Source organism: Haemaphysalis longicornis, unplaced genomic scaffold, assembly GCF_048455015.1.
Source record: "Haemaphysalis longicornis isolate Haplotype H1 unplaced genomic scaffold, Haemaphysalis longicornis Haplotype H1 scaffold_7, whole genome shotgun sequence".
Taxonomy (NCBI): Eukaryota; Metazoa; Arthropoda; class Arachnida; order Ixodida; family Ixodidae; genus Haemaphysalis; species Haemaphysalis longicornis.
Window position 1 is genome coordinate 139,619,149 of NW_027526422.1, and position 27,794 is coordinate 139,646,942.

The 27,794-nt window shown below is 45.3% G+C and overlaps 1 protein-coding gene across 1 annotated transcript; it reads right to left on the minus strand.

The window, feature by feature from the left end:
• Positions 1–4,979: 4,979 nt before the first annotated feature.
• LOC144146575 (uncharacterized) lies at positions 4,980–27,329 on the minus strand. Its single transcript, XM_077678518.1, has 5 exons — positions 27,192–27,329; positions 19,644–19,744; positions 13,115–13,177; positions 8,991–9,065; positions 4,980–5,009 (listed from the first exon to the last, which is right to left on the minus strand). The coding sequence occupies exons 1-5, from the start codon at positions 27,292–27,294 to the stop codon at positions 4,980–4,982; spliced, it is 372 nt and encodes a 123-aa protein (XP_077534644.1). The 5' UTR covers positions 27,295–27,329.
• Between the last annotated feature and the right edge of the window lie 465 nt (positions 27,330–27,794).

Genomic DNA, 27,794 nt, shown 5'->3' on the forward strand with positions numbered 1-27,794 from the left:
CCAGCCTGACTAACCAAACAAAAACTACGAATGGGCAAGAAGATGGGAGGAGATGGCGGAGGGTCGGTACAGTGAATTTTGTACGTCAACACAAATTATGTCACACACCCTAAAAGTAATAACATGCTATTTGCACGTGATGTTAATAGCAGCAAATTAGGCCGTGGGAAATAGGTTTTTCTAGGTGTTTTTGTTTCTTTTTAAATGTTCCCCCATGGAAAAAAACCCAAGTAGTCACATTTGCTCCTGAATATGTTTCCGTCGGTGATCTGAAAGCTAGTTTCCAAATAGGACACGTCCTGGCGAACGGGCCCTTCAAGAATGCAAAGCCTTAGCAGAAGAAGATCACATGTTCGATAAACGTTTCTCAAGCGTATAAAGCATCGTAGCACTACAGCGCGGAGGCATGGCTTTGATAATATACTTGGACAAAATAGAGCCATATTTAGAGCGCATTGTGAGGAAGGAGACTGTTATAAAGGAGTGAAGCTCAGCCGGCGCGTTCAGTGTGGCTTTACCGCAATAAACGCTGAGAAATATAAACAGGAAATGTTTGAGATAACTATACAAGAGCAAGAATAGCAACGCACAGGCAAGGGGAAATGAACTTAAGCTTGTACACAAGTCAGCCGAGCGTTTGTTTCGGCTGCGTTTTTGTGCAAACGTGCATCGATGTTTTTAATCAAAATGCAAACACATACCTGAATCCTTATTTAAGCAGTGATAATTGAACCGTGAGTCGCTAGCTTGTCATTGTAGCCGCCTTACAAACTCTACGAACAACTTTTGCCATTTTCGCGCAGAAAGTTGGGTTGGGTTGGGTGTAGGAAGTTGGGTTGCTGCGTTCCAACGTAAGCGTTTGAAAAAAAAACGCAGTTTGGCGGCGTGTCGTCTTCCTACATTTCTAAGTTTGTGAGTGTGACTTAGGCGCTGCTTATCTTCCAACGAGCAAATAATTTTTCAAGCGAAGCTTGAAATAAGTGACTTAGGCGTGCGATGTGTGTATGCTAAAAGTAATTGAGTAAAGCCCAGCTTAAGCAGCTCTGCTTATGATGGTGACCTGAATTCTCGTTCGCCGGTCCGTGGTTAGGGTAAGAGAGATTGTTCGGCCGAAGAGCTATATGGCCAATACCATGCAGTGAAGCCCACATGAAGGAGTTGTGATGGTGTATATGATGATGATGACCTGAAATCACGTACGCAGGTTTGTGGGTAGGCCACGGCTGCTTGGTTGGCCGAAGACCAGGACATTATGTCGGCACGCGCTCGTGAGCGTCATCGTGAGCGTTCTCGTAAGCATCATGCGGACCACGCAGTTATTTAGGCTGAAGTCCAGGCCAACAAGAGAGAAGGCCTCAGTTGTCGTTGTACATTGCGAGTTTACAACCAAGCTTCGCGTGTTTTACATTTTCATTAAACGAAGGGGGAATAATTTTTCGAATTGTCCTACAAGAAACATTTTTCAGTAGACTATGAAACTCATGCGAAAATGCGTTTTTAAAATGTTATACAATTCCAAAGCTTGAAAAACATGCAGTCCTGTTTACCCGTTACCTTTGGCAAATTCACAATCTCTACCGCTGTAAATAGTTTTCAACTTCGCGCATTCATATTTTGTGTTTTTACATTAGCACCCCACGGCCTATAGGAATGGGATGGCCACTCATTGCTCCACTTTGTGACCCAACTCCCTTCCTCTGTCTTCTTGATAAATGTGTTCAACAACAGCGACATTAGCAAGGACATGATGCAGAGCATATGAACAGCGGAAAAAAAGGCGAAGATAAGGAGAGAAGGAAAGCACAGGCAAGCGCTGGGCCAGTCTGTTCCCAGTTCAGACTTTAACTAAGTTCATTTCATGCAGCAGAGCTGGCATAAAGCCTTCCTACTTTTCTTCGTGCATGGAACCACTTCAAAAGCGGAAGTTTGAACGGCACAAAAAGGAACCCTTAATTGTCGACGTACCCCGGTTGTCGTTATCAATATCCTCCTTCGTGTTTGGTGCAGTATTTAAAGGAACCATGAAATGTTCTTAATACTGAAATATAAAGCCAGTATACAGTGCCGCTATTGCGGCTACGGTGGTTTAACACAACGAGAAAACAGATGCGGTGGGTTCAAATATTGCGAGGATGGAAAAATATTTTCAGGAGAAATTCCGTCTTAACCGGTGTCAATAGGGCATGTTTGTTTGATACTGAGTTTCCTAAGTTCAGGGTGAAGTACTCTCACTGAACGTCTTCAAAACGCGTTTCATGTTTGAAAACAAAAAAAAAGATGAATAAACTGCTCACTGGCCGTTAAGGATGCCTATTTTAAGCGTACAGCAAACAATTAGTAGTTTCAGCTACGTCCAGGGGAAAGTACGCAGTGTGGTGGTGTTACGGTGTTCCCTTATGCTTCCTGTGGTTTTAGAGAGTGCTGTATGAGTTATAAACGCACCCACCCGAGTTAAGAGCTCAAACCACTACTTACTTCTGCTTTTTGAACAGCATCGGTGACGTTAAAGTTGTAAGTCTCCTCGAAATCCTGGGAAAGTAGAGATGGCAAACATGTTGATGAACAAAGACTCAATGCAGACATTCCCCTCCTTCAGCTCGAGTGTAGGCAGTTTTATATAAACCCGATATATAAAAATAAGCATACACATACGGAAGTGCGGGAAAAATGTTAAAATGTCAGATCATGTGGGTGCTCCTACTGAGATGGGTGCTGAAACCACCGAGTTGACAACTTTTTTGAACGAATGCTTCTGTATTGAGTGCACTTCAATTACTTCTTTTCGGCATAGTAAGGAGCCTATGCGTTTCAGGAACGTGGCGATGTGCCTGTGTGGTCTGTACATAACAGATTGTTTCGTGAGCAAGCAAGTGTGCAGGCTGTCGGGCAAGTAACTTCCCTCTGGTGTACTGTTCTTTTCTTGAAGTTTTCTCCTACAATAATTGTGCACATGCCAATCACAAATTGTCCGCGTCAACACCGGCTTACACAGACATCAATATCGCTGTTTTGGAATAGGAAATCCCTTTCCACAGGCCATACGCGTATTCTGGGGCTGGAATCAGCTAGTTCGCCAGCCTTATGTACCCCCCCCCCTCCCATTCGCTCATGAAACTTGAAAGGTTGTGCGCATAGACAGTAGACTAAGTACGAGAAGCGAGGCTCACGATGCATTAAAAGCGCTCCCGCGTTCAGTTCTCCAGGTCTGGACACACAGGAGAAATTTCCCGCACGCTTTCGCAGATTTGTCTGCGCACGTGAAAAAAGTATAGTATACGTTCCCGTTTCCGCCACTCTGTCTAGAGGCCACTCTTTTTAAAACTATTCCCCTTGGCGCTCCCCATGTTCCTCCTCACCCCACCCCGCATCAGTCACACTTTTCAGGTTAATAAACGCAACGTGACGAGAACGCGCTTTGGGGAATCCGCTTGTGCGTATAATCGATGCGTGATATTCGGACGGTAGAGGCATTTAACCCTAGAACCCTCTCTTCGGTTGCCCCTATGACCCTGCTCCTGTTGCGGAAGCGATATGAGTGCAGCTCTCAGGTACGTCTTCAGAACCCCAGCCAGCCCGTAGCCGGGCATGTGTGGGCTTCATGACACCTGCGAGGCCGCCCTCCCCATGTTCGCTGGAGGACGCATGGTACTTTTTACAAGAAACGTTTGGGCCTCCTCTCCTATACTCGCGTCTACAGATTACATAGCACACGAAACCGCCCACTTCATATCAGTGTCTCTTGCTTCCTTTCTGTTTTTTCATATATCTGTTTTTAATAGAGGGTTTTTGAATAGCGTACGCAGCCATACGCAAACATTTAGCGAACGCTTTTTTTTTGCGTCGTTATTCCTGTGAATCCGCCGTATGCTCAGACGGTCATGCGTTTAGCCGACAAAATACGAGCGAACGCTATTTCAGCAAAATAGCGTGCTTACGCGACGCCGCGTACATTTTCAACATGGCGGCAAGTAGCGCGACAACCTTCCACAGTTCCGCTCTTCTGTGAAGTGCACTTTGCTTCCGATGAACCAAGATCTTTGCTCCTGTCTTTTTAAATACATCGCGTGGTTAACGCGTCGTCCTCGAGCAGCTCTGTACCGTCGTGACATCGCTGACTGTCCGAACTAAGCTTTCTACCCAGGCGAGAAACTGCAGCTGTGTGTGTGGTGTGGGCGTGTTCCGTTCGGACTGAAATGCGACGTTGTGCTTCTGCGGGTGGAAAGTGCTTCCTATGCCCTGGATTATCTTTTTCGAGTGACATACAACTCAGCCTCGCATCGGGAATGTGCAGTGTGCATGGCTAAAAGCCTTCTGGGCTTGCGCGCCAGAGTTATGTGACTTGCTGTTCGACACCACAAAAGAGGGCAGAATTTATGACGGGCACGAGGAGGCAACCCATCGACTGTCAGTCTCGGTTCAGACTAGCAACGCAAGCCGTTTCGTTGTGTTCGTTCGAAACGCATATCCGGATTGTTTGAAGATGAATAAAATGTATGCTTTGAACTGGGCATTCGGTTCAGGGCGTTCTGTGTGATTGCACGAAAGAAGCACCACGGGGCTTCAACGTTGTCTGTATGAAACGTACTCAGGTAGGAGAATATTCATACAACGTTATGAACGTGTTGCATTCAACACCAACGGGAAAGCGTTTCTTTGCACTTGTTTGGATATTCGTGAAATGCCCAGGATCTCCGGCACTTCGCCAGCAGAGCAGCCGGCGACTAATTTTGCGAAACATTTGCGAGATGGCGCCGTAAGCATCAACGTGTCGTTACGCAAATCTGATGAGACGCTATACTAAAACTTCCCTTGCGGTGTTTACGTAGCGTGAGGCAAAAATTATCCTCTAGCGTACGCAAACGCAACAAACGCTCTAATAAAACTCCCTAATATTCTGTGTATAGCTATATCAGACGTTCGATACCCTTTCCTAAACTGCGGTATAGCCCAAATTAGGCACGGAAAGTTGGACTATTTGCTTATTGGATGCTGCGTACATCGTACTTGCGCTGTAAGACAGGACACAGAAACAAATACCCAGTTCAAACATTGTCGTTGTACCGTGTATATCTTTCGGTGCATCGTTAATACACTTTACAATGTAACACAGATTAATACAATGTAGTAATCTATATCAGCAAGTGATGACACCTTCAGCTATTGAACACTAATGCCTTAGCACTCAATAAATTGTAACTGGTTCTTAGTTTTCCTTGAAGGTTTTCGTGTACTACTTTTGTTAGATGAATTTTGGTATACTTCTACATACTGTGGGATCTACAAACTGCACAAGATTAAAGAAAATGTCAGGAACGCCCTTAATATAATTTGTCGGTATGTGTGACGAAATTGCGCTTAAGGAAAAGTATCACTGGTGTAAACGAAACATTAGGGCAGTAGCAACAATGAGTATCCCTAACACACTAATTCGTTCAAGTTGTGGGGAATAAAATCTGTCACTATCTGCGCCCTAAGAACAATGAGCCAAGTCCAAGCGAGTTAATCCTGACGGTGGTGTTATCGCTAAGTTACAGAGCTGAACCTGTACTTAAGCGAACGTTTCGATCAGCAACCCAAATTTTAAACCCAAAGGTCAGGTTACCAAAGCCGCAGAAGCCACATCATCGTTATTATATCCGCAACACAGTCTCTTCAGTATAAAGCTGAATGAGCGGTCTTGCACGCAATCCTCCTTCAGAGGCTTAAAAGGCGCACTTAGAACGCTATTCCGACACCGTGCCTTAGTACAAAGTTCTCGTTACACTTTTGATGATTGCGATGATTAGCATTATAAGTGGTGCACCCGGGATCCCAGTCTCCGGCGAAGAGAATTTCCCAAATGCATGCTCACAAAGAACGAATACTCTTGGGCAAGTGCTCTCTGGACACTTCCGCATTTGGAACCCACTAGTCCAACGATATTCGTCCCGCCTTAGTTGTTTCTAAGGGAAGAAATGGAAGTTTCGTTATATTATGAAATGTGTGCTTGCTTTCGTCACAATATTTGTATATGAGTCCCGTGCATCCACACGTACATGCGTACAGCACGATCAATATGAAAGCAGCCACGCGAGCGTCGACCAGCTGGCCTTTTAAGGCTGCACAGAGGTCGATTTCGGAACTTTGGAGATAAAGACAGCGCTACCTTCTTCTCCTCGTAGGGTCTTGCTTCAAACAACCATGATTCCGTGGCTAATTCATCACCTTTTATAGTTGTCAACGTTTCCTTTTCATAGCAATCACATGTGCGTCTACTTGCCTTAAATCCTGGCCACGAATGGCGCCTCTGTGCAAAACAAGATAAGTCTTTTATTGCTACTGGTACAACCGAAAGTAAACTTGACAATTTATTGCGTCCACTCCCACAATAACTGAAGGCAACTATACGCGCGGTGTCTTCGCTACCTGCTTTTTTGACGCGTAAAATACTCTACAATCTCCGACTTTCTAGAGTGGAGTGACGGCTGCTCAATGAACAGCGAAAATGGAAAGGGAAGACACCCTGATGTTTCGCTCGCCACCAAAGGCGATATACAGCTTGGTGCTGCTGCTTGTTTCCGTCGCAGCTCCAGCGATCTAGTTCAAATTGATTGCAGCTGTACATCAAGAAGGGTTCCACAACATCTTGAACTCATTCGGCTTGAATATTCAAACTGCATTAAAGGCAGCTTCCTCAATGCTTCATTTTATTACGCCGTGATTTATCAAACACTCTGCTCCGGCTATAGAGTTTCAATAACAACGGTACAAAAGTTTCAAAATCATGCCTAAACCAGGTAATGTATTCTCCAGACGGAGGATAGATTTTACATTAGGATGCTGGAAGCCGAACTTTCTGGGTACCCCGGTGCACAGCGATATACCCAGATATTCAGCTTGATATCCTGCGTATTACTATACGGGGTTCCACCTGTTCCTAATGTATTATATAGTACAAAATTATGAACGTAATTTATATCGCCGCCATAACGAGGTGCGCTTGTACACCGATACTCCTTAACCCGGGGAATGAACCAGCAATGGAGGCACTACCCAAAATTTTAAAACAAACGGTCTCGGATGCCTTACTAACAAGTTGTAAAAAGCAAAACAAAAAATTCACCACATCTTTCCGCGGGGAGAACCCATGGGGTGATGCGACGCATCTGTGCGGTGCTTGTTACGGTTGCGCCGACCATCGTGGTAGCAGTCCTGTTAGTCTCCATTCAAATCATCGGTGGTCATCGGATGTCATCGGAGCGGCGGCAGTGGAGCGACTGAGCGGAGCGGCGCAGTTATTGCGTTTATCGCATGCGCATGTGTTAACCGAGCGCTAACGCGCGCTGACACACAGCTGGCATGGCGAGGGGAGCGAGCGCTAACGCAAGATGGCGCTGCGGTGAGAGCGGCGTTACCGCGCAGCTGGCGTGGCGAGGAGAATGGGGGAGAGGCGTGTGGATGGACGCCGGATGCATGCATGGAGGGATAAGGCGAGTTAAAGAGATGCGTCGCATCTAAAATTGTTGTAAACAACGTTTGTCATCTGGGTATGCCACTACAGGGAGGTATCGGCTCGCAGTTGCTTCTTTTCGCCCGGGCCACGATGGGTGTAATTATTCGCTATTTCAGCAAAGAATAAGAGTGCAGACAAACTCATTTCCCGTCAATTCCAACAGCCTCAACTTAATTTGTTTACGCCTTGTATTTACTACGCCAATGATGTTTGCTTCAGTTTATTAACGCTTAGGTGTCTGCGTATTCTGTTTGCGCCTTTTGCGCTTTTCAATGTTTCTTTCTACCTTTGAAAATCGCCAACAGAGACTGCAACTACTACAACTCGGAGGACACTATGTGCTTACGATTGCTGAATGCGTAAGCATTTTTACCCAGTTGAACACCGTTGTAGGATTCTTCGAGCTTTGTGCTGCGAGAAACAGGGCATGCTCGCTCGTATGCGCTAACTACCACTGCGAAGAGGTACCTAGGAGCCGTGGAGCAACTACATAGCATGTAGACATGGCTACAAGTGTACAGCGCTATGAATCACGTCGCAGCTAATTGGTGGGCTTCTCTTTGACCCTCCTACAATGATGCACGTCATTCGATAGATCACTAACGCTTCTTTTCTAAGATCTTTGAGATGAGCAGCCACATTCCTGCCATCCAGAGGAGCAATGCCAAATTGCCTCTTTCGCGCAGTAGGTGAGTGGCACACACGCTGCCATTTTTGCTCACGGAGCGATTAGATGTTCTCGCAATAATAAGCATATGGGCAGGCTAAACATTATTGGCAGAGAGCTGGCACAGCGGCCTTTGCTCAGGTCTGTCTTGCGGCCTCGTCCGGCAACGTAGAACACCTCCGGATAATAAAGGAGGCTACACTATGCTGATACAAACATGCTCGTATGGTTCCTTGGACACAAACATCACTGCCCCACCAAGGTAAGATTGACCCATCTGGTGTAGTACTTCGTGGAATCCTCCCATTTAGGGAGAGACATTCGACCCGCAGTGGACATAAATAGGGTAATGACTTTCTTTTGTATGTCGCTGGGTAGCACGCCTTTGTCGCCCAAAGGAGAAGAATCAGGACCGCTGCATGAAACGCCCCTCACCAGCACCAGAAAGGGAAGAGCATGCGTGTGGCTCACTGAATGCCTGTCTGTTACTCTCCGCACGGCCTCGGCTCGGTAGTCTATGCAACGCCTTGTGTGATTTTCACCGTAGAAGTTTGCGTTCTAGGTGTGTCTAGGATATCCTGAACGTAGAGCGTGATCGGCTTTCAAAACTTATTTTATTCTTTTACATGAAAAAACTGCTCATATCGAAGCTTGAGCTCAAGAACACGAGACTTTAAACTCGAATACCATCGGCGCAAGTGTTGACAAAAAAAACAGGTTGTTTTGCCCTCTTGCTTTCATTACATGAAATTCCCGTTTGCTAAAATCCTAGAAATACGTGTGCGTATTTCAATAATCTGTACCAAATAAAGTCATATGCTCAAATCTTACCGGATGAAGCGTCACAACGGCAGCCCCGAAGTTTTTCAAGCAAGCCATCACTTGTTTGTTCACACGCGTCGTTGCCTGCGACACCGTTAACAGCAGAAAATTGTGAAAAACGTTTTCAAATATTGAACTTCTGATCTTGTATTTTTCTTGCTACTTTAGCCGTATTTGCGAATTTAAAGAGAAACACGAAGCGGAGAAGCAGAATGACCATGCGTTATTTATGAATTTTAATGCCAAATACCTATTTACACCAACTGGACGGATATGAAAATATCTCGCCTAAGTGCGTGTTGAAATGCAAAAAAAAATTGAAGCGTTGAAAGAACTAAATAATTTCACTAGTGTCTAGAGCCCCGACATAATACCGTACCTTGCGGTTTTACGCAACTAAAACGAGAAGTACATTGAAACGCTTTTCAGAAGAATACACGCTTGGTATTCTCATAGTGACTGACTTATATATCTTGCTAAAGAGCCAATGCTCGGGGAATAAGTAGGGGAATCCACGTGCTAACTGCATGGGGATCAATTACATGCTTATGAACAAATTCAAAGCAAAAAACTCCACTGTTGACAACAGAAAAATCCGACAACCATTCAAGTTTTTCTTGACATCCATAAATACTTTGACTGTCAACGCAATCATGTGCGTGCAAGGACTCAGGAAATAAGTTTTATTAATCAAATTTATCGGGACATTCAGAAGGACGGCTCAAACTACAAAAACGTGTAAAACAATCTATTCAGTAGTTTGCTGAGCCTCGACTTGAGGAAACATGGCCGCTAAACTACTAGGAACTCATAAGTTGCAAATATGCAGTGTAAGGGCAATGCAACACGGCGGCGTAACGGTGTCCATGTTTCTCTCCTGTGGTTTGTTAGCCAACCTAGACTGGACTCCAAAACACCGGGTACCCTGCACTTCATTCTGCTTAAAATCCCGGGAATAAGTACATCACTTTCTTACGGGCATTCCTTATACTTACAGTCCACGCTGTATTCGGCCCACCGGAAACCAATCGCGCTGGGTTGGTAACCTAAACAACTGAACAATACACGTTCACTTTGGGCCAAAGCCGCCTGTAGATTATTGCCCTTCTTTCTAGCAGAAACCGTAGGACCCCTAGCTCGGTCGCTTAAGCGTCGTCTGCAGGGTGGCCGCAGGCATCTAGCCTTACGTCACCTCTAGAGCTTCACACGCAGCTTGACTAGTGGAATCCAAGAAAACAGAAAACATGGATGGGCGTAGGAGTGCCACCGTGCGAAGGCTGGACAAACTCTGTAAATAGCGTCTTATAGCTCCCGCTAAGCGTCTCTGCCAAACGGGGCATTGCCCGGACCACCCAAGACGGGAGAACACGCAAAATGCAGTGCGTGAAAAAAGAGGAGAAAGAAATGGGGAAGTGGTTATTTTGCCAATTCCTGGTCAAAGTCAAGGGGATTTTTTTAAGGCGTGTAAGGGACGATGATGACTTCATGGCGAAAGAGAAGCTATTCTAAAATGAAACTTCGGAGAGTCAAGAAGTTTTCTTGCCGCAACTAGTGTGCGGAATTTTTAATGAAAAGTTTTAATTAGCACCGAACAGGCAAAATGTTTAGTCCTTAAGCTAATAATACTGATGGTATCGTACTCAGTATAAAAATGGGGTAACTTGTAGAAATACTCCGAAATTATAGGGAATTGATTTAGAGATAGTATCGTATTCTCACGCAACACGGAGGAGTTGAAGAAAGATGTGAACGTATACGTGTCATAATGCAAATAAATTCATTCTGTACGTGTTGTGCGGATGAGATATGGGAATATAATCCGTCACACCAAGAGGCAATGCCATAATTGATATGCATGTGAATGAAAGCAAAATAAAATGATAGTAGAGCATGATCAGTAAAAAAAAGTGGCCGCGTATCTGCTTCTTTCCTTGCAATAGTCAAATAAAGACGATAGCCTTTCGTCATTTTCCAAGTAAATGCTTGCCTTCGGTTTCCGGCTCACCTCTCATGCTGTTCCTTTCGCGTCGCGCTGCTCCGAAGGTAAATACCCCAGATGTTTGCTCAAGTCAATTTAAATTTACTGCCTTCCACTGCTCCTGGCCGGCTGCCTCGGTACCAGCGCTGCCGTACCGAGGACACGTGCGTGAATTGAGGCGACCTACTTCAACGTTTATAGAACCATGTTTCCCGGCTCACATGCGTTCGAAGTGAAATGTAGAACCTATCTAGTGGAACCTTTCGTAACTGTTTCCGGATTTTTAAAATGCCTTTAGAAGCCATAGTGGCGCGGCGACCGCAGGCGGCGTAGTGAATTGTTTTTTATTCAGTAGATGCAGTATTTTATTTGAATCAAGCGTCCATGAAATTGTTACAACAGAACACTGCAAATGTCACTTATCTATTTATTTTTGCCTCATATAAGCCTAATGTTTTGTTATTGTTCAACAATGTTGACAAGTGTGAACATTGCCAGTGGACGTAGATGTTTATATTGGGGTGTGGTATAGAAAATTATTGTGTAGCTTATGTTTCACTTTGGCCGGGTGGCTGAATAGCGTTACAGACAGACAGACAACAGACAAAAATTTTCGTGTTCAAGTAGCCCAAGTGGGCTCTAAGTGGGCTTCTAATTCAAGTGGGCTCTAACAGTTACGCAGTCACTGGGTGCTTCAAAACAGCTATATAATGCTAAAAACGTCAGCGCCATAAACATATTTCTATGTCTTGTCATAAACCCTTCCGTTGCAAGGTGTGTTCTGGGCCCCATGGCCACAAAGTTTGCCCATCAAGAAGAAAACCCTCTAGTGGCCACTCCAACGCCTCGCACGCAGCGACGTTCTGAGAATGTCCCCACAACAGAGCTGCACACAGCTGCGAGAAAGCAAGTTATAGTACGTGGAAAGAAGTGACGCCGCGGCGCACAAAGCCGGGCAGCGGTAACATCAGAGGCATGTCTCCTTCGGAGAGCCGCCTTCGACATCGCGACTTTCATATGCTAAAGTAACCACTGGCTCGCCATGAGAGACACCCAAGCCCGCACCTCGTTAGAAAAATTTGGTATTGAATTCGACCAGTGTGAGAGCAGGCTTGGCCCCTTTTCTGGATCTATCACATCAAGGACCCCTGGATAAACACACCCGACAGTCCCAAGTCATATCAACACCATCGAAGAGGACACCAGCTGAACAGTGCATAAAGAAACATCAGTCAAGGCCCTTTTAAAGACCCCAGTTTAGGGCTCCGTTAAATAATCCCTCTCCTCACGCATCTAGCTCTCTTCTTTAAATCGAAGATGTCCTATCACTTACACAGGCCTGCGCTTTATTCATGATCCGTGTCTAGGCCATGTTTAGCTTAAACGAACGAATACCTAATGTTCCGGAAATTTGTAACCTGTTATGTGGGACACCCTTATCTTTGCAGGAACAATTGATCTCGTGAACTGATGAGAATGTTTGGATGTTAATGGCGCAATGCCAACTAGGGCAAATCACGCCAAATAAGCGTTCTGATGATAGGTGGCTGCTGAAATTGGTTGGAGTGAACACGAATAAAATCAATTAAAGGCTATGAGGACGGCTGGTGTATAGGGCCAGGATAAAGACCAAGAGTGGATAAAATATAAATAACGTGGCTGGTGTATAGGACCAGGGGTAAAACTATGGGGGGTACGAGATGAGCTGTAAAAAGTGAACCTCTGACAAATACTTAAAGGTGCTCTGCACAAAAAACATGGCATCGTCCCCCAAAAAAGTATGACGGATGTAAGGGAATATGTTTTCTCTAGACTTCTCTGATGTGTGCCCGTGAAACAATGTAAGCCCGACAAACAACCTCACTGAACTGAGCGATTTATTTACAGCGAAAAAGATACGAGCGTATTATACGGTCTAGGCGTATAGATTTAAACGCTGCACATGTATTATAGGTCACTGAGCTCTCACATGATCCAGAAGGGATCCGTTCTAACGTAATTTTTACTACCTCGTTTATTCTTAAAAAGTCAGTGCACATCTCCCTAATTACAAATGTTGGTCTAGCCAGCTTCTGTTTTGTATGAAGCTAACCTCTCCAAATAAATCAATTATCACCACTTACGAAGTCATGTAAAATACAAAAATCGTACTTACGTTGTCTTGGACCTCCAAGAAAGCGTAGCATAGCCTCAAACCTGTACAAAGCCTGTTCGCGTGCTGCAGAAGGAAGACAAAAAACCAAGTTTTGTGTAATTTTAGCGGCGACCTAGAGCTTTTTTGAGACGCTGTAGAGCGAATCACCATTGTCAGCTCAGAGGTTACTGTTCAGGTTGCTTATATTTGCTACACGCCGTATGTTCACGTTCGTCGCAGATCTCGCTCAAGCCTGGATACTCACAACCATCACCACCACTCTTCAGACCAATGTAGGATGAAAGCTTTTGCTAAAGGCCGTTTGCCTCTATAATCCTGGGACATCAAAGTCAATTTCCGGCAGCCCAAGTTTCTATACTTTATCCGCAATGTTTCCTATCAATCTGGCATTGGTACCGTTTCAATAGCCATATTGCTATCGACGGTGGCATGATACTGTCGCTTCTACACAAGACATACACGGCAACACAGAAAAGTTTCAATCAAACGTAATTGGCCAGTCGGTAAAATCACCTTGGCTGTGTCCAAAACTCCCCGTAACGTTGTGATTTATACCTAGCTCACGCAAAAAGTAATGCTGCGGCCAGCGTTAGGCGCAGGGTTAGCCCATGCTCTGAAATGTACACACATCATGCAGTCCACGCAGCTCGACGTCCAAGGAATGTGACGTTGCTTAGCATGTCATAAAGCCAAACTAGAAGGTAGCCTAATGATAGCATAAGACGACTACTTGGTCGTACGTGTGCTATGACGTCGAGCGTCACCGACGGTTACCCATTTGTAAGTATACTCCGGGTGCTGGAAGTTCTTCAAGATAAGGGTATTGACTACCGTTGGAGGACGTGAAATCGAAAGGTTAGGACTGAGCTCCAGCCCTGCTGCTCATGCTTTACGGTTGATGCTTTTATTCTAGCAAAGTTATACATACCCACAAACTCGCACATACCCGCAGGTGTGTATTCCAGGACTAGTTTGGAACATATTATCTTTAAGCACTTATCAACGTTTCTAGAAGAAAACAAACTTATTGACCCCAGGCAACATGGCTTCCGGAAAGGCCTATCTACCGTAACACAACTATTAGAAACAGTACATGAATTCGCCAAAACCCTTGATAGGCAAGGTCAAACTGATATTATTTTTCTGTATTTTGAGAAAGCGTACGATCGAGTGTCGCACCAAAAGCTACTTTTAAAACTTCAACCCATACTGAAGAACGATACACTTCTGTCATGGATAAAACATTACTTGAATTTAAGACGACAATGTGTATCAATTGATGGCACGTGGTCTCCAGCAGAGACAGTTATATCCGGTATTCCTCAAGGTTCGGTGCTTGGGCCACTTTTCTTTCTAGTGTTCATCAATGACATAGTACAGGATATACCAGTTAAAATTAGACTATTCGCAGATGACTGCATCCTCTATCATGAAGTTCAAAGCCCCGGCGACCAAGTTCTTTTGAATTCTTCTTTAGCGAAAATACAAACTTGGTGTTCAACGTGGCAAATGAGTGTTAACTAGACTAAAACCGTAGCCATGTCAATTACTCGCAAACAGCATCCGCTAAGCTTTCCATATTCCATAGATAATCACACTCTTTCCGTTGTAGAAAGGTACAAATATTTAGGCGTAATTATTACCTCAGACCTGAGATGGAATGAGCACATTTCGTACATTAAAAATAAAGCCATGCGTAAACTTGGATACCTTCGAAGGTCATTGCGAAAATCAACCAAAGAAATAAAGTTACTAGCTTACAAAACTTTCATTAGGCCCTCCCTCGAATATGCATCAGTTATCTGGGATCCGTACACAAAAAACAACATTGATAAACTAGAACTTGTTCAAAGGAAAGCCATCAGGTTTGTTCATAATTGCTATCGCTGGCGAGTATCTGTAACTTCACTCTTGGCAGAATCAGAGCTGGATACATTGCAAAAGAGACGTCAGCGTGAACGGCTCAAGTTTTTGTAGTCCCTTTACCATGATAAGCTGGCAATAGACAAGAGTAATTTTATCGACCTGGTTTGTAAGCGCTCGACGCGATCACACCACACGAAAAAGATAAAGGATTTCAGCTGTAAAACAGACACGTTTAAAAACTCTTTTTTCCTGAGAACAACGCGCGAATGGAACCGACTTCCACCCAATGTAATTGATTGCAGTACACTAACTTCTTTTACCAAAGCATTGTCAGATTATCTGTAATTTTTTTTGTATGTTCATCGTCACTCCGCTTTTCGCGACATCTGCAACTGACATGTGATTGTGAAACAATAATGTTGCTCTGATGTTTTTTTTTTCTTTTTTTGTGTCACATTGTAGCTCTGCTTCGTTTTAGCGGTGCACCTCGGTGGTGTTACTATTTACAGTGTCCTCATTGTACAATTTGTCCTCATTGTATTCCTGCTCTTTCCAGTCATGTCTTGTATATTATCAATTGTTCTATAGTATAGGTCTGGCTTGGTACCACATGGGTTGCTTTTTTTTCGTTGTTGTCGAACTGCCGACTGTTTCAGTTTGCAGATACTGATAGTAACTGCTGTTCACTTTGTCGATTGCGCAATCCCATATTTTTATTTTGTTCCCGCTCATTGTTGCGGTTGCTTTGTGGAAGTAGATGCTATCTGTGCATGTATCATGCGTATTTTCTCGCATTCTTTTATTCTGCCCGCTCCTGCCAAAGGCCTTTTTCAAAGGCTGGCAGTAAATCTGAAAATAAATAAATAAATAAATAAATAAATAAATAGTTTATGGCCAAATACACGCTGCAGCGGCAGACGTTGCATTCCCGAAGCATTCCCTGTTGCATCAATCAAATTTTTGCTGCGCAAGGTTTCTGAGGGTGTACAGTTGGTTGACGATTTTGGTCAGTTTGTTCTGTCGGCGGAAACCACTCCACGCCGTATCAAAACCGTTTGAATGAGGAATAGAGTAGCTAGGCGGGAGGGATAGCAGCTCCCCAAAATTATTCACAGCAAGTCTGCAAGTGGTATTGAGGAAGGGTGACTGGAAAACGCCAGAACAGGGATTATTTAAGCCATCTGAGTTATGCGGACGGCATAGCCTCGTTCAGAGAGTCTGCAGAGCAACGAAAAAATTACTTCAGGAGCTATAATAAAAACTCATTGCCGTACGGGCAAGAATAGCTATGACTAATGTAAAGTATAATAAAACATAAGTTGAAAGCACCCTCTAAGCATAGATAGCGAAACGCAAAAGCAAGTAGCAGAATATGACTACCTTGGAAAGCTTGTCAGTGCTGATCGACACCCCTAGAAAGAAATTCGGCGCCAAGTAGGCAAGGGCTGGGTTGCCCTTTGCAAGCATTCCCAAATATTATCACTGAAAAACCAGTGCGTACTGCCGGTGATGACGGGTAGAAAAATTGGCGCCTTGATAAACCACTGGAAATACAATTCCGGCTTGCCCAAAGGCCCATGGAATGAAAGATGGCAGGAGTAACACTTAGGGACAGATAACGAGCCCGCTAGATCAGGGTAGAAATTCGAAAAGAAGATATACAGATCAAATTGAAAAAAGGAAATGGTCTTGGGCTCGTAGTGTTGTGAAACCATATGGCAACCAGTGAAACACCAGGCTAACAGAGTGGCTACCTGAAGATAGGAGTAGATGGAAAAGGCCATTACCTCCATAAAGTACGAAATAAGAATGTTCAGATGCAAAGAATAGATTCGGGCAGCTCAGGACGGAAGGGGGTGTAGCTAATTTAAAAATGCCTTCTGCCTACAATAGGCTGATGATCATGATCACAATGATATAGATGACTATGATCATGATCATGGTCAAGATACTCACAAGAAATAAAAACCCTCCCTCTGAGTACTGCAAGCGTACTCTGAAGCCTAGCAGTATGTTACGCACCCAGAGTAGCACATTTGCACACCGAGATATGATACAACATTTCACAAGCAGAAATGTATGCAGAGTAACACATTCCCACGATGAGGTGCGAGGCACCATTGCACAAATAGAAATGCGACTGCTTTTACTGTATATTTCCTGCTTTGCAAAGCGAAACCATGTAATCTAAGCGTTAATACAACAGTGCACGTGCTTCTGAAAAAGGTTCGTTCAAAACATATGTCGCTACAGTCTTCTCAACTTGTGCTACCATGCCTTTGACACGACCTCGTGAACGAATCACTGACGCTTGCTCCAATTCCAGAGTGCAACACACACAATGCTGCTTTTAGTGGCGCCTTCAAAGGAGCTGATATACATTGTCCCTCAAAGTGCTTCGTATGTCCGGAAATTCTTGGCCATAAGGTAGTGGCGACAGTTGACATTGGAGATATTACGAACGTTTTGGCAACAGAGCCAGCCAACACTTGTCTAGGGAAACATGCTTGCCGTGTGCATGGCGTGCTAGACTGACTCTACGTATTACTCCCTACTCGCACCCAGACACCCTTCGTGACACTGACCGCTTCCAAAAGTTGGTTTGGTCTACAAAATCTGGATGCCTGTTTAAACATTTATTTTTTGTTTTTCATGTTTGCCTTCAAATTGTTAGTGATAATTTTTTGCTTTTCTTTGGATCATTCTTTGACGCTATTTTATGTATTCGCTGTATACAGCATCGCCGGGAAGTGCAAGTGGCTTAATTACTCCTGTGCAATGGATGACGGTTCAACGAATTTAAGCTCTGGGACAGCCATTTTGAGCAAATCCAGCCAAGTCTTGCGCGTGTAGTGGATATTCTTCGTAAGGTGCAATGGATGCTGCCAACAAAAACTAATATTTGGTTTACCATGCACTATTTCAGTCACATCTGAACTACGGTCATTTAATTTGGGGGACCACAACCGCCAGAACTATGCACAAACTTTTAGTATTAACGATACAAGCCTTACGGGCAATTGCTCGTGTTCCACCTTTATCATCTTCCAGCCCCTTATTTTCTAAATACCGCGTTATGAACGTCAATCACCGTTACGACTTTCGCCTTCTCCAACTATACAAAACTCAAATGCAAACCAATGTTACTTTTCTGTCTAACAGCGCTAGCTTACACGAGAACTTAATTTCCCATTCCATACCACACCATGAATACTGGCACTTAAAACCTGCTCGCACAACTTACGCTCTCCTGACTGTATCGTACACTTTGCCTTTAGTGCTAACAAATGATTTAGACGATTTATCCATTCGCTCTATATCTTACCGTACCCTCCGGAATATGTTTTGATGTTTTTACAATACAGCATGAACGCCCAGATTTCACGCAATTGGTTTGAACAAAGATTTTATTGCGCTTGCATTTTCTTTTTTGTTGTTGTTGTTTGCTTGCATTTTCGTATTTTGCATTTTTTCCTTGCACCGTCCCTGGTGAATTTGTCGGATGGGGTGGGAGCTCCATCAAGCCGCGAGTACAGCGGCTTTTTTTCCCACCTCCTCAGCCATTGTACTTGACTGGAATAAAGAACTTCAACTGAAACCTTCCAAAAGATCACGTAATTACATCTTATAGCCTTCCTAATTAAGAATTCGCTCGGTTGTGAAGTACAACCACGGGCGTATGATCTTTGTGTGTACTGTACAGAGAGACGTCTTCCTTAGTTACAAGGGACCGGAGTGATTTCCTTTCGGAATTCTAGGGTGCCAATCATGCGGTTATACTTTGGGCAATCAACTTTCCCTTTACCGAGAGCAAGGTGGTGGATGGTAATTTTTCAGCATTTTGACGACGCCAATCTTGCTTAAGAGAAGTAGGTTGGCATTTTTCCGGGCACTTATCATTTTGAAATACCGAATCACCCTGACAATAACCACAAAAGCAGTGCTAGTGCAATGGGTGCACACTCAATCGCTAGGCTTAACTTCGGCCAATCGTCTCCTACTTTAGATATCTTCATCGTCATGAACCGCTTTCCCATTACTTTTAATCACCGCTTCTTATTTTTTTCTATTATTTGTTAACCACTTTCTCTTTGTTTTTAGAAACTTCCCCCACTAATTATTTTATAAGCACCAGGTTCCTTACCATAGCACTTGCTGAATACGTGATGTATTACTATATTATTATCACTAAGGCTGCTGGTTGGGCCGGCGACCGTGCGCAGGAAAACGTCGTCGCGCTCGGGGGGAGTCGTGCCACCACCTGTTGGAAGCACGATAGAACTGCTACAATCACGCCTTTGGAAACGCATAGCGGGGTAGCTCGCTCTATCGCTTGTTGCAGCGTATTGTGCATTTTTGTCGATGCAACGAGAATTACGGCCAAAAGCCAAAAGGCCCAGAAGCGATAACGTTAGTCAACTTTCTAACTAGCGTCCCAGGCGTCAGGCCACACACGGCGAACGGTGGCCACAGAACCAGTTCAAAAAGTTATAGCAAACGCTCCTCCCGCTGCGCCTTCCGCTACTTTTGGAGCTTCACCTCGAAGCCAGTTGGCACGCGTACATTGCGCAGCCTTTAATGGCCGAGTGTTCATTGCTGTTCGGGTAAAGGTTGTTCCCTGCCTGTTGGCAAGTTGCGATAAGCATTTTCTCGTAAAACTCACGCTTCGTAGAGATCCCCGCAGTCTAAGAGCAAGAATATCTTTCTTGCAAGCCAGGAAGAAATTTGTAGCTGCAGTCATGGCCTTGGCATCTTCCCAGGGATCTTCAATTCGAAAGTACAGTTCGTTAGTGCAGTACAGGGAAGCATCACAATTGCACAGCCCGCAGTCCATCTCTGATATAACAGACGGACAGTGAATTTTCGAGTATGTGTCATGCGGGTTTATTTATTAAAATACGTTACTCCATATACATTCCTTGTGAGGCCGCGCAATATGACGCAAGAACTAAAATCAAGTGACAACAAAGCCATTCTTATCAGTTGCGAATACAAAATTGCTGCCAATTGGAGGTTGCTGAGTGTTCCTATCAGTTTTACTTGCTAGAAATTTTGGCTGTTACGGCGCTGTGCCAGGTCAGCGGGGGGGGGGGGGGGGGGGGGGCGCCCAATAATTCGCGGTACACTCTATTCCCAGCCGCAGCTGCCGTTGTCTGCTTTCGAAGTGGTTTTTGGTTGCCTAGCAGCGCCATAACTTGCGTTCCCCTACTTCAGGCGTAGCTCGCGCTGTGCATCGCTTGCATAACACGACACCACCGTACTCTTCGGGTGAATCCCTTTGTCGCCCGTTCATGGGCTGAGCCGTGTCGCCGTCATCGTGACGGAGCGAACGATGGGAAGATCAACGAGCGAAAGAAAAAGCGAATGACGGGAAGACCGACGAGGTGAAAGAAAGCAAATGAGGAGAGTCCTCCGAAATTGGAATGGGAGGGCAGTTAACCGTGACGGCGCGAGCCAGCGCTCTCCGAAAGTGTGCGGTGGGGGAGAGGAGGGTGCAGTATGCTATGCCTGCACGAGGCACTCGACTGCGCGACGCTTGGCGAAAACGTGAGGGGGGCATGCGTGTGTCTAGGATAATGGGGAAAACGTGAGGGGGGCCTGCACGTGTCTAAGATGTGTGTTCGCTTAAGACGCAGTTCGCGGTCCCTCCCTGAGACGAACTTCGCGCCGGTTAGGAACAGGCTCATCATTGCTGCCGTCGAGAGAACCCACCAGTGAGCGCTGCCTCAGCGCACCACTACTACGCCCAAATATCGCATTATGCAGTATCGTAATCACCAGACAATTTTTTACTACATCCCTCTGAGAATTTTCAGCGCCGCTAGAGGAAGAGGAGCAAGAACATTCGCAGCCTTTCCTTGTACACAGTGCATCAACAACAACACGGTACCAACAGTGACCTCCACGCTAGCCACACCAAAGAGCCATTTTAACAGCGAAACTGTTCTTGATCGATGCTTGTGGAGACGGCATAGCATAGCGAGGAGCAGGGCAAGCGCCAAGCACACATGAAGCAAGCGAAAGGAATGTTTCAAGACGCTTATATCGGCAAATCTTTCGTAAACTACCAAATCTGTTGCCATTGGTACTACTTGACAACAATGTTGAGGAAAAAAACCACTAAGCGTATGTGAGGCAAGACGTCAGTACATAAATAATATTTGCTGTGCTATTTTTAATAAAAATGCATGGCTGTTTTACTTTCGCGATAAACCAAAAAATAGGCCGTCAAAAAACAAAAACTGCTCGCGGCGCTCTCTGGTGGCCGTGTTTTATGTTCAAATGTAACAAGAGGGTCAACCAGACGGCGCGAGCATGGGAACACAGCAAAATGATTTGGTGCGAACGGGCTTTGAGGACTTCTAGGAAGCTTCGCCTTGCGATTAGAGAACGCTGGCAGCTTTGTTGTTAACATCAGCATTTGCGACGTTACGTCGGTGAAACTGGGTTAATTTTTATTCCCAGATAACAACTACGGACGCCGGCTTTTAAGCGCAATGGGCTATTTGTTGCTTTCACATTCAAAAAATACATGGGGCTAGAAAATGTGACGGTATTTCACTAATTGAGGGTAGCGTTCTTCTGGGGGGAAGTTTTTCATGCAGTAATTATGGCCCATATTGCGTCATAAACCTCTGCTTGTGACTTCTCACAGCCTAAATATACCTGCTGACAGGAAGCGGTGGATAAAAGACAGCATTAAACACCGCATCATTCCAATTCGTGGGGGTGGTTTGCTAACCTAAAAGTTGTATACTTATAGAAAAGGTGCGCCTGTTCGCCATACGTGTACCCACAACCTATCGTATTCATGTCGCGCCTGTAAGGGGTCTTCAACAAAAAACACACTTACGCTGAAGAGATGGTACCGAAGCAGACCTCCGAGCGATTTGAACCATTGCAGCGTCGTCTACTCATCTCCATGCTCATATTCCTCATCGTACTCATTTACGTTTACTTTTACTGAGAGATCCGCGACTGTTACACAAAAACTTTGGCGAATGACCAACACGGTTAACTTTCGAGAGAAGTTTTACAGAAACAGCTTGCGAAATATAGTGAATATATATAATAACTAATACTGGACGAAGAAGCTGCAACGCATGCCAACTGTGACCAGTCGCTTTTCGGGTCATTATTGCATGACCCCCTGTCATGGGATGGACGAAGAAGGAAAATCGCCTATGTGGGAGTATGTTCCTTGAAGAATGTTACTGCATCTGAACCGTCCAAATAGCTGAAGCATGAAAGTGACGTCAGAAGAAGAGGAAGAGGATGTTGTTGCTGGGATTTTGTCATTCGGGGCGAAGGAACTGGGATTCTGCCACGGGGATCTTCGCAGTGCGTTGCACTCATTCATCTTGGAATCAGGCCATCTGCCGTGCTAGACATCATTTAGCCCTACTGGATTCCCTTGTCAAGTATGCGCGCGCCCAGCTCACTGCTTCATCTGTACCACTTTCTTCGTGTTTCTTACTTTCAATTTTCATTAAATGGTTTTCGTTTTTACCTTTTTATTTCTTTCTCTAATCTTCTTATTTTTATTTCTCGTGTCCTCTACTGCTGATCCATCCTACTATATAAATATTTTTCTTCCCCTAAAAAAATGACAATTTCTTCGGTAAAGCGCCCATTTCTTGGCCAATCCCACTGAGTGGGTACGCGCCATTTCACTGGAACCACCACCAACAAAGGAGCATGGAATCGGTGGAGCCATGATTTTGAGAGCTGTCCGCAAGATGCCGTAGCCGTGGTCTCCCGAGGCCGTCGCATAAGATGCCCGGAAACCCAACCTGGCTGCCGGGCCAGGCGTGTCTACTAGCTGGCTGTCGACGACCGCGCATTGAATCGCCGGGATCGACTAGGAAACATGGTGCACCCCGTGACAACCACCAAGAGGCCGTCGAGAACCGGGTCGGGCCCACGCCTAAGAATTGACTGTGCCCCACCAAGTGAGACGCCTAATCTGCCACGGGCAAGTTTCAAGACTAAACTGTGAACTGTGTTATTCCTTTCTCGCCCTCGCAGAACTTTGTGTCTTTACGAGAGAGTCTTGTATCTCATTCTGCTCGTCACTGTAACGTCGGTTTCATTATTCGTGTTGTCCAGATAAATGTCGGTCTCAGTACTTTACGTCCGTCTCAAGCACCTGTCTCGTTTGTGCGACGCGAACCTCGAGGACTAGCGATCACCAATACCATCACACGCCCATTGTTTTTTTTTTAATTGAGTAAACCACCCGCGGTTCGTCGTTTAATGCGTTGGGCGAAAAGCTACTGTTTTGCGATATTTGAAAAACATCCGATGCGTTGGAACTTTACTTTTGATTGATTGATTGATTGATGGTTGCTTGATTGCTTGGTTCATTGATTGATTGATTGATTATTGCTTGATTGCTTGGTTGATTGCTTGGTTGATTGATTGATTGATTGATTGATTGGTTGATTGATTGATTGATTGATTGCTTGCTTGATTGCTTGATTGATTGATTGATTGATTGATTGATTGATTGATTGATTGATTGATTGATTGATTGATTGATTGATTGATTGATTGATTGATTGATTGATTGATTGATTGATTGATTGATTGATTGAACGTGCCACAGCTGCACAAGGGTTATTAGGTGGGCAATTGTGGAATCCGCCGGATTAATTTGGACCACCCGGGGAACTTTAACGTGCGCCGAAATCTTGACACAGTCGACATCCCTTTTCCCCTCCAACCCAAAAGCACGCACCGCTGCTGGGATCGAGCCCGCATCCGTTGTGTCAGCAGCAGAAGGCCTTGGCCACTGAACCGCCATGGCGGGTAACTGACTTCTGTTTTATCTATCTGAACGGGAAGCATTGTCTTCCGGCTTCCACGTAATCAAGGTGCTATCAATCTCTCTTCACCCAAGCACAGCGAAGCAAATGACGTCATGAAGAAGGCAAAATAAATGAATTATTTACACACCCTACAATGCACTAGGTTAGGGGCTACCGATCGACTTCAATTCCCATGCATACTTTACGTGTGCCAAGCTATTTTCACCTTTTTTTTCCAAGTAAGGCCACAGGGAGTATATATAAGCCCTGTGACCGCTGTGGTACTGCTCAACGCATCACAAAATTTGTGAAGACTGCACGTTTAGAGGGACTCCATCCCATAAGAACAATTTTAAGCGGAATTGGTTCAGAGCAACGTGTGAGAGTTGTGCACCTGCACCTGCGTAGGTGCGTATAATAAGCACGCAAAACTTGCAAAGAAAACCCCAGCACGCACGGCCAAGAGCGTTCAGCAGCGTCTCCAGATTTCCTCCTCGGTTTCAACCGAGGGTCACCGTTTCGGAGGGGTTCAGAAAAAGGCGGAGGTGTTCAAATCGATACGAACGGTGATGATCCTTTTTTAACAGCAGGTCTGTTTAGGCTGTAAGTTCCACCGCAACTCATTACGAGGAAAACACCAAGAAAGAAGACCGAGCGCACGTGAGCGTGCGCCTTGGTTGGAGCACCCGGCGTTGGTGAGGTATGCACGGGGACTTGCCCCACGTGAGGAGGTCGCAAAAATACCGCAAATACTGAGCTCACGAAAGCGTGCGGCCCATGAGGAGCACCTTCGGCCGGCCAACTCAGCTTTCAAGAACACTCTGCCCAGCAGTCACGGCGCATGAGGCGCTGGGTGCATGAGCTTGTGCATGAGCCGCTAGGTGGGTAGGTCGAGTCCGCGGCCACCCCGGCTAGGCCGAAGTGGTGGTCAAGTCCGGGATTACCCGCACCCCGGGTGTGTGGTGGTTGGACGCCGGGCTGAGTTGGCCCGGCGCTCCTGAAACACTGAAACACTTGTGGCACAGGCCGGTAGCCACACACCCCTTTAGCCGTCGGGCTCGTGAGCGCTGACGTTGCCCTTGGGACACCAAAGTGAGGCGGCTGCGGGCACGGGGGAGTGTACGCCAACTCCTACTACTCCCCCCGGAGCAGATGGTCAATGCTCCTGGTCCTAGTGCTATTATACTTGCCAGTTCAGGTGCATTCGAGCATGAAGTGGGGCGAACAAACGCGGAGTTCGTGCTACAGACGCCGAGTTTGTGGAGCCGGCTCCATCGGGTTTTGGCGTGTGCCAACGCGGTCCCGTTGGGGATAGATCTAAAAGCTTGCGGACAATTATCGGGGCCTGCCAGTGATGGGGAACTTTCCCCAGCAAGTTCGCATATCTATGTGAGGTGCAACAGCCGGGTCTCCGGCGAACGGAGAGGGGCCGCTAGCGCTGCTATTTCACCAACCTCGCACCCTTAGTGCAAGCTGCGCCATTTTTGTTAATCATAGGGACACCTTTTGCTCGAATGCAATTTTCGGTTGCCCAGATTTTTCGTCTTTTCTCTCTCTTTTTGTGGTTGTAGGAACTTGAGTGCGTTTTTTTCGGCATTTAAATAGCTTTTTCCCAGAAATTGACCTCCGCCTTTCGGTTAGATCTTTAATGACTCATCATTCTTTTTAACGAAGCACTTTTAAATCATTTCATTGTCCAATGTAGTGTGGCAATTACAGCTGATATTGTCGGCTTAGGGAATAGCATTCGTTTCCTCTGCTTGCTTCTGGAACTTCCCTTACAAGCGCCTACAGGCGAGCATAATGCAATCGGTACCATAAACATAATAATGGGAAAGAAATCATGTGCTCCCCCTTAAACAGCAACGCTGTGTTGTTAGTATTGTGTCAGTATCAACTTCTAAAAAAATTAACCCAGCTTTACTGACTAAACTTACTGAATACTGGTGTTAAGAGCAAAGCATCCTGGTGTTCCCCAATGGCCAGGCTAAGGGACATAGAACTTCTCAAATCCAGTGGTTCATTTCCGGTTCACGCCAGTTCAATATTGCCATATTCCACTGCTCGCGCCATTGACTGGAACTTTTCGTTACTTTTGAACTTAGAATCCTGCCGCGAGAGGGTGCTGCGAGCGCTTTTTGTGTTTTCACGGTGTATGTTTTATTTGCGACGGCTAAAATTAAACAAGCATGCGTTTTTTATTAAAAGAACAATGCAAACGTCACCTATGTATTGATGGCTTGCCTCACATATGCTTAATTTTTTCCTTGTGTCGGACAATATGCACAAGTAAAAAACATTGCCTCAAGATTTAGTAGTAAACGTCTCATTCAATCATTGGTGCAATTTGCTGCATGTGCGCTTGGCGCTTGCTCTCCTCCTACCTTGGCTCTGCCCCCTCCACATCGGAGCGACGTCGTTGCCACATTTCACCTCATGGACGCCACGACATTAAACAGCTTCACTGCTAAAAACGAAATAAGGCGAACAGAGTAAAAAATAAAGAGTAGCCTTGGCAGACGCGACGTGCGTTGGGGCGAAATGATTAGGCCATGTTCAGCCTCAGGGTTTCAACCACTCCAGCAGTCTTTTTTTTTTTTGGAAAGTCTCGGATCTCATTTTTTATGAAACGTGTAAGGAACAAAAAAAAATGTTGTGAGGCCAACAGGGTGGTCCAAAAAAAGCATCAGACGAGAACAGCGTGCCAGGAAAAGTCGCAAGTAAGGTTAAGTGAGCCTGGGATGGCGCTACAGGAAAAAGAAACACTACTGCAGAAGGATGGTTCAAGAAGTGCTCTGAGAAACGGGGACGCCGCGGCCGCCGGGACTCAAAAACAGCTGCTCCAACCGAGGGCATTCCAATGGCGCGCTAGTACCCCATTTTCCCGCCATTTAAACACCAAGTTAACGTATCTGGGAAGGAGGTAAGGGGCTTATTGATCACCAATTTTGATTCTCTGGTTTAATATGCAACAACGAAGAGAACAGCGAGTCCAGCGTTAAGGCTGCAGCATATATACAAGGTTGGCTGTAGCGTGCAGCAGTATATTTAAGTCACATATTCAACAATTAACGAGAGTGACATCGGTAGCAGACCATCAAAAGCTAACAATAGTAATATCAACCACCATTGATACACAGCCTCCAAAACTGAGCGCACGTTTGTGTAGTAACTTTTAGTTGTTCTGTAGTAACTTGCAAAAAATGTAATGAATAAGCTACATGCGGTTGCCAGCATATCGTTAAAACAAAAAAAAACGTACCTGCTAAGAATAAATTGATGCACGCCCCAAACATTGAGGATTTTTTGTACTTTTAAATTTCGGAGTTCTAATATGTCTTATGCAGTGGTAATATTGCCTAAAATGTTTAGAAAAATCAAACATCCCATAACACACTTACTCAGCCGCCCACCACACCAAAGCATTGCTTGGTCATTGCAACAAGCAGGCTGTAAAGACGTCCAAAGAGTCGCCACGAATATCAATGTTATGTTGAACGACATCTGGACTTGTTGCTAAGGGATCGCAGGGGAAAGATGTGAGCGCTGGCAGGACGTGAGCTGTGACGACGCGCTAAATACGACATTAACTCTCGCGCTCCTCAAGTATGCCGGGGAGCTAACAGCGTGTACACAAAAATGATCGCTCAGGGCAGGCGTTCAAACGCGCCGATTTTCACCATTAATGACCCTTGCATGATAGATGAATCGGTTAGGGACGATGGTGTGCATAGGGCAGATGCCTTTCAAAGGGCCACGTCTCGCGTATCAGAGTCACTGCTTAAAAGGGGATACGTGGGAGCTACCTGTACGTTGCTGTAGAAAACAAAATATTGTTGGCATCAGGGCGAGACTTGCGATCGGAAAACAATTTCCCTACAGTAGGATGCATGCCTTGTTGCCGAAACATTTCTCTGTGCAGCACAGAGCAGCTCCACCACGGTGCTAAATATGTCATCATAACAAGCTGGTGTACGTTTGTCGAAGATAATTACACTGTTGAT

What these genes read in the sequence shown, in the direction of transcription:
- LOC144146575 (XM_077678518.1), bottom strand. Translation starts at nt 27,294, where the DNA reads ATGTCGTTCAACATAACATTGATATTCGTGGCGACTCTTTGGACGTCT. An exon ending in TTGGTGTGGTGGGCGGCTGA is followed by an intron (nt 19,745 to 27,191) that starts GTAAGTGTGTTA and finishes TTCGAATTGAAG; the next exon opens with ATCCCTGGGAAGATGCCAAG. An exon ending in CCGTTGTGACGCTTCATCCG is followed by an intron (nt 5,010 to 8,990) that starts GTAAGATTTGAG and finishes CCTGTCTTACAG; the next exon opens with CGCAAGTACGATGTACGCAG.